The sequence below is a fragment of the Megachile rotundata genome, chromosome 4 (genome assembly GCF_050947335.1).
Source record: "Megachile rotundata isolate GNS110a chromosome 4, iyMegRotu1, whole genome shotgun sequence".
Classification (NCBI taxonomy): domain Eukaryota; kingdom Metazoa; phylum Arthropoda; class Insecta; order Hymenoptera; family Megachilidae; genus Megachile; species Megachile rotundata.
The window spans coordinates 20119031-20133603 of record NC_134986.1 but is presented as its reverse complement, the minus strand read 5'-3'; the positions used below and the strand labels follow the sequence as shown (position 1 = coordinate 20133603).

At 43.7% G+C, this 14573-nt stretch overlaps 2 protein-coding genes across 7 annotated transcripts in view; one reads left to right on the top strand and one right to left on the bottom strand.

Moving 5' to 3' along the window:
• Positions 1 to 323: 323 nt before the first annotated feature.
• LOC100879402 (uncharacterized) lies at positions 324 to 3583 on the top strand. The gene is made up of 4 exons (XM_003699833.3): positions 324 to 1742; positions 1813 to 2081; positions 2262 to 2392; positions 2617 to 3583. The coding sequence occupies exons 1-4, from the start codon at positions 1544 to 1546 to the stop codon at positions 2789 to 2791; spliced, it is 774 nt and encodes a 257-aa protein (XP_003699881.2). The 5' UTR covers positions 324 to 1543; the 3' UTR covers positions 2792 to 3583.
• The window catches only part of LOC100879512 (protein gustavus), a 179099-nt gene continuing 167779 nt past the window's right edge, over positions 3254 to 14573 (bottom strand). For 5 of the 6 annotated variants that reach the window (XM_076530363.1, XM_076530360.1, XM_076530362.1 and 2 more), the window contains 5 exons: positions 12200 to 12639; positions 9344 to 9573; positions 8902 to 9232; positions 8635 to 8793; positions 3254 to 8484 (listed from right to left, as the gene is read on the bottom strand). In XM_076530363.1, the coding sequence (XP_076386478.1) occupies positions 8345 to 8484; positions 8635 to 8793; positions 8902 to 9232; positions 9344 to 9573; positions 12200 to 12639 (1300 nt within the window). In that variant the 3' untranslated portion in view covers positions 3254 to 8344. Of the gene's footprint in view, positions 8485 to 8634; positions 8794 to 8901; positions 9233 to 9343; positions 9574 to 12199; positions 12640 to 14134; positions 14272 to 14573 lie in introns of those variants that run through there. The other variant, XM_076530364.1, reaches the window with a different exon arrangement.

Sequence of the window (14573 nt, the reverse complement as noted above, 5' to 3'; positions counted from 1 at the left end):
AGTTACCGTAAGAACTTTTAGTTCTTCAAGGCAGTTTCTTATTGAACCTTTGGGAACACGATGATTTTCCGAGTATCGTGGACATAGAACAGAGCTACCGGGCAAACTTTAACGAGCCGTTGGTACACTCGAACGATTCCTTTCTTTATTTTATGATTACCTTGTTCTCGATGGAATTAAAAATTCCTCGTATCGACAGTCATGGAACACCGAAGCTTTGCTACGGTGCGAGTTACTTTAATTAATCATTCCGAGGATCGTATAAAAGAGAACAGAGAATTAGTGTCTATAAATTTCTGAGAAACCAGTTCTTAAACTGATTTCGATTTCATAGCCGAGCTCCGACTCGTAATTTTTAAACCAATAAAATTTATAGCATAATATCTTATCCGGGTGTCAAAATCGACACTCTTCGTATGTTCGAAGATTGGATTAACACTTCCTTCAACGTACGATATAAAAGTTGTTTCAATGAAAAAATCAGTTAAAAAGCAATAAAGCGAACCGTGTATAAATATTCATGATACTTTCGAATTCGTAAACACGAAAAGATGAAAAGGTAGCTGGCAAATTACTTTTGGCTAAAATTAAAGATTGCTTATGACTGCAAAGCAGCTTGGCTTTAAGAAGGTTCAACAAGGAAATCGCAGGGCAATGAAACAGCTGACTGGTTGCTAGCCAGACAGACAGAGCGAAGAACATCATCCCCTTTAGAAGGGCTCCAGACAGACGAACCCTCTAGCAACAGCCCTCGACCGTCCCATCGCCATAGCAACCCCTTGGATTCAGCAACCAGCCTAACCAACCGATTTACCCACCTCCCAACGTTGTTCGTTGTTCGAACATTTACATCAAACACGCTTCCTCTTTTTTCCTCCCTTTGTACCAGAAATCAGGCAACCCTTTGTTTCCCCGGCGCGTACACCTGCGTGCTAGATGCTATTGTACTCTACAGAGTTTTATCTCCCACTTACGAAACGTTTTTTCGTTTCTTTTAACTAATTGCTACCACTTATTTATTTGGAATCGTATGTTGTATCGCAACGCGTCGGATTAAACAGGTTATAACGTTTGAAATGCAATGTAATGGGTTATGTAAGTACAATGTGTATCAATCGGTATAACTGTGACTGTATTTAATATAGCAAAAAGAAAGGTAGAAATCGCTGACTTCGTTTCACCTTGTACAGAATCACATCGTAAAATGGAAGATTCTTTCACGAGTCGTGGGTAGCCATTACAGGGAGCATATAGTGTGCGATGGTTACTTAGGAGAATAAAAAGCATGGCGTTTTCACCGTGAAGCCGTAGCTCAGCGAGCCGAATGATGGGCTGCAATTCTCGAAATTGCCGGCACATTTTTCATCGGTTCGTTTAGGATCGAATTGCCAACGTCACGAAGCTATTCTTTCCTCGACCTTCTTAAGATCGCTGTACGCCATCCACCATCCGTCAGTCGAGCACCATAATTCATCCGTTTTTCGTTGAAACGTACACAGTGAACGTCTACGTAAAATACAAGTGATATAAGTAAAAAACAAATATGTTTTCTTCGATAACAAAAGTTTTGCCAGTGTTGAGTATATTGATTAATTCGATCGAGGCTCAGTACCAGTTCGTTGGGAACGCTTCTGCTACGGAATCATCGAGCAAAATAGAGTCTACCCTTCGACCGGAAATGACGCGGCCTCCAGAACCCATATTGCATCATCCGCCTCCACCAACCAATCATTATCTTCCCGGTAAAGTTCCTCGTCTCGGAGCCATAATCAAAGGAGGAGAAATTGTTCGTAACGACGTTATAATTTCCAGTACCTCAAAGGACATTCATTCATCACAGAAGCGACAGCGTGCCTTACGTGTACGATCATCCTTATTTCGGATATCCTGTGGCGCATTCTATCGATTATCCCGTTGGACCAACCTCCAAGCAGCTCATAATCGTTAGCTTCATCGGTTTGTTATTGCTGTTCGCCGTAATTCAGAATACGATCGCGACCGTGAAGAGGAGGGACTTGACGGATGTGTTATCGGCCAGGAGGAAGAGAGAGCTCTACACAGCTTATGGCTATAATTCTGTGGTAAGATGTTAGTCAAATGAAGCTTCCGTTGCACCTGAGTGCACCATTACTTGTGCGACAACGGTTCGCTGTATGTCATACGATGCTTCCTCGGGGCACACAGCGATAAACATGAACTATCAAGAAGACAGTTTGTAACGCCTCGAATCTGCTTGTACATCCACGATCTTCTGCTTTCAGACACAGGAGCAGGAGGAAGTCCTCAACGAGGATGCCAGGATACGTTGCATACAGAGGACAGTCTGTCTGGAAAATCGAAAGCTGTTAAAAGCATTTGGTGCGGCTGGTAAAGTACTGGCAAAGTACTTAACGTGAGTTCCATTTTTTTATTGCACCCCGTCGCGACGACTCCTGAAAATTTAATATTCCTCCGAGCGGCGTCTGGCGAGAAATGGAATCTGGATCAGACACTCGAACGTGTCTGCCTCTTATTTCCGGAAACGTCATTTGCACGCGACGTTGGAATATTAAAAATCCTTCTTCCTTGCGTAAGAACAAGCGTATTCTATACTGAATCGTTTGCGCGATGTTGTAGACGGAGCGTTGGAAAATCTCTGAGATCAACTTCCGGTTGGGATCGTCTGGTGGAGGACGCCGGAGAGGCTGGGATACGCGGAGAGAATTGCGAAGTACTTTACAGGGATTGTGATCAACCTCCTTTGAAGGATTGTCGACAGACGGGATCGTCGCAGAACCCACGCAAAGAATGAGTAAAATTGGAAAGAAAAATAACTGTTAAACAATAAAATGGACTACGGAAATATGGTCGAATGGACGGTACACTTTAGTTACATTACCACAAACGAAGATAGATGCGTGGATTTAACGCTTGATGAGAACAATGCATTACCATGTCACGCAGTACATGGTGAATACAACACAATGTTACGCGACATATGGCAAATGCATCGTCTTGTCAATACAATACATAGGGTAAATGTGTTCCGAGATCGGTGCGAAATGTAGCAGTATAACGAGAGTCTATTGTATCCCATCCTATTCAATTCATAAATTCGATCTTTTATTACTAATTAGTTTTTCAATCTACACTAACAACTAGCTATTTTAAAAATATAAATGGTGAAACTAAAATGTGGAAAAATGTTTTGCCTTTCAAAGATGGAAGTGTAGAGGAAATTGGAATTTTGGTGGACGAGTAAAAAAGCGACCGGTATTAATGACTTTTAATTTTAATTACAATATGCTGTGTTTTTTTTTCCTTTATCTGCTACAAACATCGACATCTAGCCTGAACTATTTTAAGATAGCAGTCCGCTCTCTATACACGCTCCATTTATACTCGCTCCATCTCTCCAGTCGTTCTCTCTCGTCGTTTGAATTATAAAAAAATATCAAATCACGAACAGAATGGAGACAAACGGTCACCACCTACAGCGCTCCTCTTTTTTTAAATCTTGTTCTGTCTGTCATATACGTCTTTCCAATGTATGCCTGCTTCGTTCCTCGTCAACATACTCTACCGTCGTTTCTTTCTCTTGAATCCTATCGTGTCGTTTCCATTTTCTTTTTATTCGCGTCACAACTAATTATACAGTAACGCTATCCATTATTTATCGATAGAACATTAAGGCATTACATATTTATAAATTTTCTTCGCGTTCACTCGCCGCTATACAGCAAATACACCACGCTAAACTCGTAAACTTATGCTTAAATAGACGTGAGATCGCTCGTTGCAAATAGTCCAGGCTTATTTTTATGTTTTTTTTTCCGTCAGAGAAACAAAATACACAAGAGGAAAAGAAGAAAGTCGCGTGAGACACGCTCGCGAAGCCGGACCTCCCGGAAGTGGTCTTTCGTTAACTTCGTCCTCCGTCGAACGGACACGATTGTCGCGTTCTCTCTAAAATTTCAGCTAAGTTCGCAAAACGTAAAAGAATCGAGAAAGAACGAATTCTATCGAAGACCACCCGGTGTACCAAATTTCTTTCTCTCTGTCTCTCTTCTCTTCACTCGCATTCTCTTGTCGACACACGCACACGCACGCACATGCACACGCACGCGGTTATCATTCGGTTATCACTTGCACGCAGTTTAAAGGTCCTGATAATTATCGCGTCGTCAATAAATTAGACACATTTGTCGAGGCAACGTAGTTTTTGCACAACAGGCAGTCGGTTCGCGAAAAACATTTCGAAACGCTTCAAATGCTTCTCGCGACAGATGCGAACGAATCGAACGTCGCAGCATTCAATGACAATGAGCAAAAAGGCTTTTCCTGTACTTTTCGTGTAGCACGATCGATCGATCGATCTAGTGATCGGAGCTGTATGATTGACGCGTCCAATACCGTAATAATTAACGTCCGCTAATTTCAGAAAATCATTTTCGCAATTTTCTATTCTTCGTTATACCCAACAATAGGTTATATCGTGTTAAATATTGCGGGGACCGATATTGGTCCACATAGTAATATTGTAATAAACTAATGACGACAAAAATTAAACTCTATAACTATAAAAACATGACGGAAGGTTCTAATATAATCGAGTAACTAAAAAAATTCCAAGTAACATCAATATTATAATAATTTGAAGAGGTAACAAGTGGAAAGTTTCAATCGAGAAATGAAACTAAAAAGCTTGTCGGTTCGAACAGATAAAAGAATTTAAAGCGTCCACGAAATACAAATAAATTCGATTATAAAAACATGTTGATCGAGTGAAACTCGGTCGCGTCTTTGGACCGATCGATCCTCGTGTCAAGTTATACATTAAAACAGACTCGACCCGAAAAAGCGTCGTTCAGATACAATGAAACAAACAATTTCACGTGCGAAGATATTCACGTAATGACAGAGACAAGTCAAATAAAAAATCAAGAGGGTAAAACAAAACAAGAAACTCTTTGAAAATAAAAAAACAAATTATATACTAGACGAGATAAAACGACGTTTAAAAAAAATTAACGCGCGCCGATATTAAAACACGTTTCTTTTTGCTTTCGATTCGCTTTATTAGCATCGTGACCGATCGAAGTATCGGTGCGATTTAAATAAAAAAATTCTAACACGAGAATAGGTAGGTGGATAAACCGTTTGTCACGATCCAAATCCAGTCAATCGATCGATCGCGTAATTGTATAATATAGATCGTCTTCCCTATCGTAGAAAAAACTGAATCCACAATTATGTCGACTAACACGACATTAATCAATTAAACTATCGAGCCGATATAATAATAATAATATTAATATTAATCATTAATTAATAATATATACAACATTCTATACGCTATGTACTCTTTTTTTGTCCTTGTCTCATGCTCGGAACGTGGCAGGTGCACGAAGAAAAAAGAAACAAAAAAAATCATTCGTATTACAATAAAATAGAGAATAGTTACAGCACACGACGATAGCAGTTGATGAAAAGCGTATCTCACAGCAAAAGGAAAGAAACATCTTTTCTGTGCCTGTGAAAGCTCGCTTTCTTCCTTTCTTCCTTTCTTCCTCTCCTTCGTTTCAAAACGCGCGTCCACAAAGTGTACTTCGTATGTATCTTTTCTACAAGTGTGTATGTGTGTGGTGTGGTTTTCTTTATCTTTAATACGATTTACTCTCTTATTTATGTGCTTTGTCCGTTTACTTCTATCCAGAAACACGTTTTTTCTCTTTCTTAACGCAATCGAGAAGAGCTCGCTTCCTTCTCTCTGTTTTATTTAGCAAACAAGAGGGGCTTCTCGCAGCTTCTCGCGACGAGAACGAACGTCGATTCGCGATAAAATACGCACGGTAATCGTCTACCGTGGCGACGTTAATTTCGAATCGTTTCGACGACGAGCATCGACGGCGCGAAGGAAGCATTCGTTTCCGCTCGATCGGCTTCGCACGCTCGCGGCGCTCGTTCGTTCGCTCGTATCTCCTTCTCCTCCGTTGATTCGTCGCCAATTTTGCTCTTCGCTTTGCTTCTCGTCTCGAAGCAAATATTACGAAGGCGAACATTGCTAACAGACAGCAATTGGGTGTGCGTAGTATTGAGGACCGCAAGATGCTTGCGATGGCAGCCGATTGCGAGATCGCGCTTGTTTTTATTTTGTTGGGAATGGCTACGAAACTGATTCTTAAACTGTAGCTATGATTCGTTTGAAAGAAAATCTAGCTTTTAATACGGAGCAACTATGTGTCTGTGTGTATGTGTGTGTCCGATCAGGCAATTTGGAAGACGCGTTCTTGATGCGAGTCCCGGTTGGAACCCGGTCGAGGAGAATGAACAACAATGCGTGGTATCATGCAAGAAACTTAAAAGATCAGAAAAATATGACAGTGTTTTTGCTTTTGCGTTTGCACGACGATAGAACTGTTTTTTCTTTTTTCTCGCATTCGGTTCGTCCTTACGGTCTTGGATACAATCACTACCCACAATACATTCATTGTTGTACCGATAGATATTATTATTATTATTATTATTATTATTATTATAATTATTATTATCATTATTATAATTATACCCTATGTACAAATCGACATCGCCGATATCGGCACATTATCATTAAACTTAAGCGACAAACGTAAGATTAAAGAGTTACTAGGGACCAGTCATAATTTGTCATGCTAATAGTTATAGGTAGCAACACGCCCGTTTATAATCGTTTGCTATCATCATTATCATTCAATCACCATTATCATCATCATTATCATTCTCGGTAATGATCGTCTGGATCGTCGCCGTAGTTCGCATCGAATAATACGCGTGCGCACACACACATATACACTGTGTCGCAGCCTTTTCTTTTCCCTCCGTCGACAGTTTTAATTCGTGTGTGGAATATTCTCAGCCATATGCCCCGTGTTCGTTCGTTCGTTCGCTCGCCCTAAAGTTTAACTACGTACGTCTAATCTTCGTTTTGATCGTTTTCAATTAACATAATTCGAGGTAATTCATGTTTGTCTCTCGCTGCTCAAATTTGAACCCTTCGAATTCATCGTGATTTTTGTTAAACCGTCGTTTCGTTTGTAGCTATGATACGTATTCTTTGCGGGCTTTAGAACGAAAAGAAAAAGAAAAAGGAAGAAACGAATCACCTCGAAGTTCTCCCCTTTCGTTCGATTATCGTGTCCGTCCACGATTCATACACACCACTACTACTTTTCGTTAAACCTCGCATGCTTAGAAAATACTTGAAAAATGAGTCTATTGGAAGGTGGCTGTTCGATTCGGCTGGCTTTCACGTCACTGTACACATTCTTCTCTTCGACAAATGTCCGCTTCGACGATTCTTCTTTGTTCCAAATACGTCGTTCGTTTATCTTGTTGTTGCTGCTGTTCATCGTCTTCGTAATTATTCGCGCAGTGGCCGGACTAGAGCGAGCCCGCTACCCATTTTCTTTGACTAATAATCGAAACGTTGCCCGTATCAGCCTTCAGACTCCGACTAAAGTCTAACGTGTTTTACTGGCCAACTGTTTGAAGCGCTGTTCGTTGGTTCTTCTTCTCGTGGTCACTTCATCTTTCGCTCGAGCCACGTACGTATTCTCTAGCCCGTATTAAATCTAGATCCTCGACTTCTCGTCGGTCTTTTTCCACACGCAGAACATGTTCCTTTCCCAACGATTCAAAAGAGAAAACAGACAGACAGACAAGCCAGCGTCGAGCGAAAAAGCTATCAAACTAGAAAAAAAAAAAAAAAAGAGATGATACCCCGATCGCGTACGAGTACCGCCCTCTGCTTCAATTATTTAACAATCAATAAAGACTTCGTCACGATTTTTATCGTGCAAGACGTTTTAACACAAGACAACAATATCACCTAAATAATTATCTAGACCCGATATACAATATACATATATGACCGGCTCGTGCGTGTGTTCCGCGTTTATGTTCTTTCTTTCTTGTCCCCGTGTGTAAACGTCGTTCGATCGTATCCAAGAACGACAACGACGAAAAACGATCAGGTTATTAACAACAACGACGATGACAACGGCGATAATGAACATGACAACGACAACGACGACGACGATGACCATGCCAACGATGACGACGAGGTTAACGAACACGAACACGAGGACAAGGTACCGATCGACCAAGCTACGGATCGTGTTGCCGTCGTTGCTCGTCTCGATTTATCCTGACGACACGGATACAAACACCATAGATCGTAGAAGCGGCTTATGGGCTGTTGTGCTCGGTGGCTGGCGACGGGGTAGCGGGCGTTCCCCTGTGCGTCGTGGTGGCAACGGTATAATAATAGCGCGGTGGTGTTCACAATCGCGATCGTGGTGCTTTCCTTCGAGACACCATTCGGTGGTTACCTCCTGTCACGATACAGGAGATAAGTTTTCAATGCTAACGGTAGGCTCAATGCGTTCACTTTCTCTTCTATCTTCTCCTTGCCGATTCGTTTCCGTATTACTCTTCGACAGAGGTCCATGAGGGGCAGAGGTTCGGCTGAAAACAAACGCGCGATCGTTACAACACTCGTTCTTTACGATCTTTCGTGAACGGGGTAAAACCTCGCGACGACAATAACGACTTTGGTTAACGGTTACGAAAGCGGTTAGAGTTTCAACGCGAAATTAATCTTCCACCGATACTTACGATCAAGTCCACCGATGTACTTCATCGTGATTTCGCAGTGTCCCCACACGGCAGAAACAATAGGGTGTAGTTTCTTGCCCCTCAGTCCTTTGAACGCGACACCGAGGTACTGGCCATCTACGACGAACGCTAACGTACCTTCGTCCATGTCCAGAACCACTGAAACAGAATACGAGGTTCGCGTCAGTCACAGGCCCCGAAGAGTAGCTTTGTTTAGAGAGGGTTTCGAGTGCGTCGCAAATGGGTTCGATGTCGATAGAGGCTTACCAAGGAATTTGTCAGGAACGATGAACGTTTCGTCGGGTTTGAGTAGGGCCGGATACGTGATACCGGTATTGTTCTTCGAATCGTGAAGAAGCTTATTCCTACCGAGATCCCAACCCCAGCTCTGTTCGTTGTTACCGACCAGGCTCTGATAGCCGACGCTGTGAAGTGGTGCCTCTGCCGTCGCGACGCCCACCACGGCGTGGGTGCCTCTTTGCCTCGTGCTCCAAAACAACTCCCATACGTGCATACCTTTCGTGTATCCCACTCTCCCCCTTATGCAATCTGTGCTCTGGGCAACGGGATGTCGGTGAAACGTTAATTTGTCATCATCCTGTGAAGTTGAAAACGCTTTTTAACTTCTCGATAACGATATCCGATCTCCTATCGCCGTCAAAGGACAAGTGTTCTTGTTAGCAATTTAGGGGCGAGTTTAAGGACGTACCTTGACAAATATGTTGAGGCTACGATCGTTGGCGTTCCAGCTGTGATGAATCTGCATCTCCCGCGAGGCGGGTGGCATGTCGAACAGGACATCGAGCCGTGGTGGCCTTGCAAAGTGTTGCGCCAGTTCTCTGGGTACCACGGGTTTATATGCTACGACGCCGCCACCGCCGACGCTGACTCCACCGACAGTTCCAGCTGCAGCCTCGCGTGTCACGCTTTTCACACCGCCTGCAGAAACCAAGATAACCTCTGTCAAATTTACGCGTCAGGTTACAAGCTGTCTTTGAAGGGCCTAGGGAATACACCAGGATAAATTCCTGTAAAAGTATCGCGTGACTTTTACGTCCGAGTGGACGCGCAATGTAACTCTAAGAAGTCGATCCATCTACAACGGAACCTTGAGGATCCATGATCCCTGTCGAGGATCGCCGAGTCTCCCTTTAGGCTAAATTTCCACGCGGTCGTTAATAATTCAGGATGCGTCTGAGGGATTCATCGTGCGGTCGGATACCTGCCAGCTACGCACTAACACTGTGGGGAAGATTTGCCGTGGAACAGGGAAAAAAGACTGGAAGAAAAATAATGAAGGGTCCGACCCGTCTCGACCCATCCCTGGCCGCAGCAGGCTCGGGCTTAAGGTTTTCGAAGGATCTCAAAGTGTTTCGAGAGACAGGGGATAGCTGGACAAAACCTCGCTCCCGTGTTCGTCAGCTTCGAATTCTTCACGAGAATAAATGTTTTTTCCTAACTCGTTAAATATTTATCAGGAACAAAAAGAACTTTCCTACGTCCCTTAGCGCCGCTTCGAGACGTGAAAATTAAGGGAGTTCTTTCTTTATTGTTTACGGCCACTGTCACAAACACAAGTGATAGTATAACGAGCTTAAAATCATCCAAATTCGATGTACGTTTACTACCTAGTATTTCGAAAGTTCTAAGTTAGAAATGACGTAGTAACTTCTTATGGAGAATGCGTATGGGAGACTTCTGAAATAAACCGAAATTTTGGCTTCTGTCCAGCTACTATACATTGTTCGAAACACAGTGCGTCTTGGTTCTTTCATTCAAGGGTCGAGCGAACACAGGACGATATCCTTGGATATTGGGTTTATTTGCTCTGGCAGCTGTTACCCGCCGCTAGCGTTCGAGAGGGTTCTGAAACGAGGGTTCTGGAAAGGACCGCGAGGATTTCAAAGGGTCTCTCCTGGCCGAAAAGCCGAAGGGCATTGGTTAAGAAGGGCCCTTTCACGGGTCCTGCTTGTATCCGGTCTGCGTCGACCCTCCGGGTCTTTCCTTCGGGTTCGACACGTTCGTGGTTGCTTTTTTTCGACCTTGTCCGACACCGTTCTCCTTCCTGCGGGTTTCGGGACCTGGGCCGCGTTTTTTATGTCCCTTTTACGATACACCCGAGACTCGTAAATTTTACGGTCGCAGCTGAACCGCGAATCGGCCGCGATTGCAGCATGACAAATTTTTCCAAAAAGTTTGACTGCGGAGAACGGAACGTCGCACAGGGTCGCGTTATCGAGGATGCACCTCCGGAAGCGGACAAATGGCCAGCTAAGTCGTGAGAAAGTGTCGAATGGAACGGGACGAACGATCGATGAAATTAATGCGTTAGCTGTCACGGTCAAAATGTTAATGCATTTACGATGCATAGCCTACTACTTCTACGAGAAGAAAATTTACATGATCTGTAAATTATACACGACTCATGTTACTGAAAGGTGCTATAATTTTCCAATTTTGTATTCAAACTTGATTTTTCACTTTTTAATTTAAATATTCCATAATTTGAAATGGCAATTTTCGCTGGTCATCACAGCAGTCGATAAACTAACGCTTCGATCGTCCCAATTTTCAATCCAAACTTTCTATTTCTTGCCTCGCGTTGCTATTATAATAAGAACCCTATCGTTTTGGAGCGAAGGAAGGTTGTTTAAAAAAAAAAAGTTGATGGGACGATTTATAAGACTACGGTTTCGCTGCAGCACGTTCCTCGCCAGAGGATAGTCTGAAGGACCTGTTCGAGCTTCTACCTGAACGAGCAGGTAAGATCGAGAGCATTCAAAGGCCTTGACCCTGGACGAAGCTCGACGAGGTGAATCAACCTTCTAAAGTTAATCTCGCGAGCGCTGTATCGTGTGACGTGACTGCACTTGCAGTAAGGATTGTAATATTCATTAGTTTCTTTTTTCGGTCGTAACCTCTAAACACTTTGTGCTTTTTTGTCTCTAAATGAAAAAGGCTAACTAATTCTGACGAAACCTTGCGTATACTCAAAAGATACTTGACGTATTCGAGATCGATAAAAAGTCTCGAGATTGATTTGCCTATGAAAAGATAGGATAATAAGTGAAAAGTTGGCTGGGCAAGTATTTAAAATGAAGAAAGATCTGGCTATTTTCTAGTAGACTATCTAGTAGACTCTTGTTCCTCGAAGCTAGACGTTTGCTTACCTGTCTATATTCTTGCCTTTGAACTGGTAACAAAACTTAAAAATGCTTTCAGACTAGGGGTGCAGTTCAGTACCCAACCAGGCAAGTAGCACGCGTATGATTTCCAGACTAACTTACACTTGCTTGGTTGCCTGTCCACTAGCCTAGTCTAAACGCATCTTTAGGCTACGCGGATTCCACCTACTCGATTATATCTACTCGTCACGTGAAACAACCACAACCAACGTTATTTTGCATCGTGTTTGAAAAATAGACTCGACAAACAACCACCATCGTACCAGGCTATTCTGAAACGACACTCTGCTAATCGTCGGGCAATTGGACCGTACCTTAATTCGCGACAAAAACGGGAGAAATGATCATCATCGTCATCGAGTCATCATCATGGTCCTAACCTGAAATCTTTTGGCCCATGTTTAAGGTCCGATAGGGGGACCGATGGTGATGCCGGTGCTGATGACGGTGTTCGAGGCACTGCTTGCCGAGGGGTAGCTTGTGCCTGAGGTGCCTGGTGACGCCAGTGGTGGTGGTCGTGGTGACGAGGTGATGATAATGGTGATGGTGATGGTGGTGGTGGTGGTGGTAATGGCCGACGGTCGGTGGTGCTGCAGCAGGCACCGCGCCACCGTCTATTCCTCCACCGCGACCTCCTCCTCCGCCTCCTCCGCCGCCTCCGCCGCCGCCGCCTCCTCCTCCTCCTCCTCCGCCCCTACCGGGGCTGCCGCCCCCGCCGCCTCCGCGGCCGCTGCCTCCGTTACCTAGACCGCCTCCGGTACCGCCAGTCGCACCGTTTCCGCGACCACCGCCCCCGCTCACGCAACGATTCGCTTTGTACCTGTAACGCGAACACACCACAAAACACTTCATTAGTTCATTGCGCTTTTCGCTCGTCGAACTTACCGACATACAAATTTAGCATTTTACGCCAAAATACCTCGCGTTTTACTACCACGATATTTCGTTATTTTCATGGAATCTTAAAGACGTTAACAACGCGGAGTATTTTCCAAATAGTACTTTTATACCGTAAGGATTTGATACTTCTGAGATTACCCTAATTAGCTACACCGAATGTTGAGATCGTTATGTAATTTTCGTGCGAGAAATTCTTATGTACGTGTCTGGTTCCCAGATATAACGTGTATTTATCCGTTCATACCGATCAAACTGTCTACCTTTGATGTACATTCGACTAGTAATTGCAATTTAAATGAAACTCATCGGGTTTCGTTCGAACGTCGAACAAAGGACGATAGTATATCACATACGATATACAGAACGAACAATGGATGCGTTAACGCTTCACCAACAGCGTACTTATTAATTACATTTAACGCAGAAATATAGATGCCAGAGGTACGCTCCGGGGTACGGATTTTCTTGACCGGGAGATTGTACCGCGTATAAAATACAGGAAAATACCATCAGCGTTATAATTCGCGAGTCACAGCGAGAACCAACTATTTTTAGAGGAAATTTTAGTTCTCGGGCGAATTCAAGTTCGTCCCGTCGACGACTAAATTCCGGTTGTGCAGCGATATTTATTGGCACAGCGATCGCGTCGAATAATATCGTAATAAATTCGTGGCGCATTGTGTTCACGGTCGTTCGGTCATGTAGCTGGTCACCGCGTTTGATGTCGCGTATAAATTGTCCCGTGGAAACGAGACATCGTTCCAAAGCGTAGAAAAACTTCCCCCCTGATACAGCTTGTACCTTGTCTCGTACATTTTCCCGCCAGCTCGCGACAACATCGATGAATCGATTATACGACCTTCCAACGAGGAATTCGCTGCCCGCAGCGACCGCAGCTTTCGCCGACGGCGGACACTTTTTAGTAATCACGATTTCGGAAAAGAATCACGTTCGAGCGCGCAACGATTAATCGAATTTGCCTTTTCAATTTCCCCGTTGGAATCGGAGAGCGCGAGCAATTTTAAGAGGAAAGAGGCTGAACGATAACTTGAATCGCGCTGAATTAATCATTGACCGAGATTATTCGGCCGACCGGGAAATCGCGATAAAAATGTAACGGCGGACCAGTTTTATGTAAATTTTGAGGTGTACGGAAGGTCGTGCCGGTCGATAACAACGCAGAATTACGTTTTATCGCCGGAAAGGCCGGAAAAAGCGGCGATTTCGAGAAACGCAAACGCGCGGAATCGAGTTCCTCTCGTTCGTTCGTCAAAGACCTCCACTCGACTCGATTAATCCACGAGAAATCCAATCCAACGTGGAAAAACGAGTGTCGACCTATCCGTTCGTTCCGATTGCAGGTTAACTATCCTGATTAACGGTGAAATTAATCGCTCCAACAGAGATAAACTCACTGCGAATCGACCTCGAACTGTCCACATCGTTCCTCTTCGACTTTCAATCTTGTCAAAGAAACGAACAGCTTGTCTGTACGATGACAGCCACATTTTTTCTCCTGATTCATCACCAGTTTCATGCTTGAAAATACACGAATAAAAACAAACGAGGAGGAAACGAGAACACGATCGAAGCTGCGTGAGGTCGCTTCAATTCAGCGTAGATTATTTCTGCATAAAATCAAATAAAATCTAACGCATCGCAATATGCTATCATTTAATTCACGATAATTGTATCGACATAACGCGAAGGGAAAATATGAACGAAAATCTTGCAAAGTCTTCTTTTATCCCTCGCTCGTGACGTAATGGCATGCAACACGACACGTGACTAGTTTGTATCCATTCGCCACGGCTCGTTTCCGGCCACGGATACCGGACACTGACATCCTGAATC

Excerpts from the sequence above, each read along its gene's own strand:
- LOC100879402 (XM_003699833.3), top strand. The coding sequence starts at position 1,544 with ATGTTTTCTTCGATAACAAAAGTTTTGCCAGTGTTGAGTATATTGATT. Across the intron at positions 1,743-1,812 it reads AACCAATCATTATCTTCCCG|TACCTCAAAGGACATTCATT; the intron begins GTAAAGTTCCTC and ends TATAATTTCCAG. Across the intron at positions 2,393-2,616 it reads GTACTGGCAAAGTACTTAAC|ACGGAGCGTTGGAAAATCTC; the intron begins GTGAGTTCCATT and ends GCGATGTTGTAG.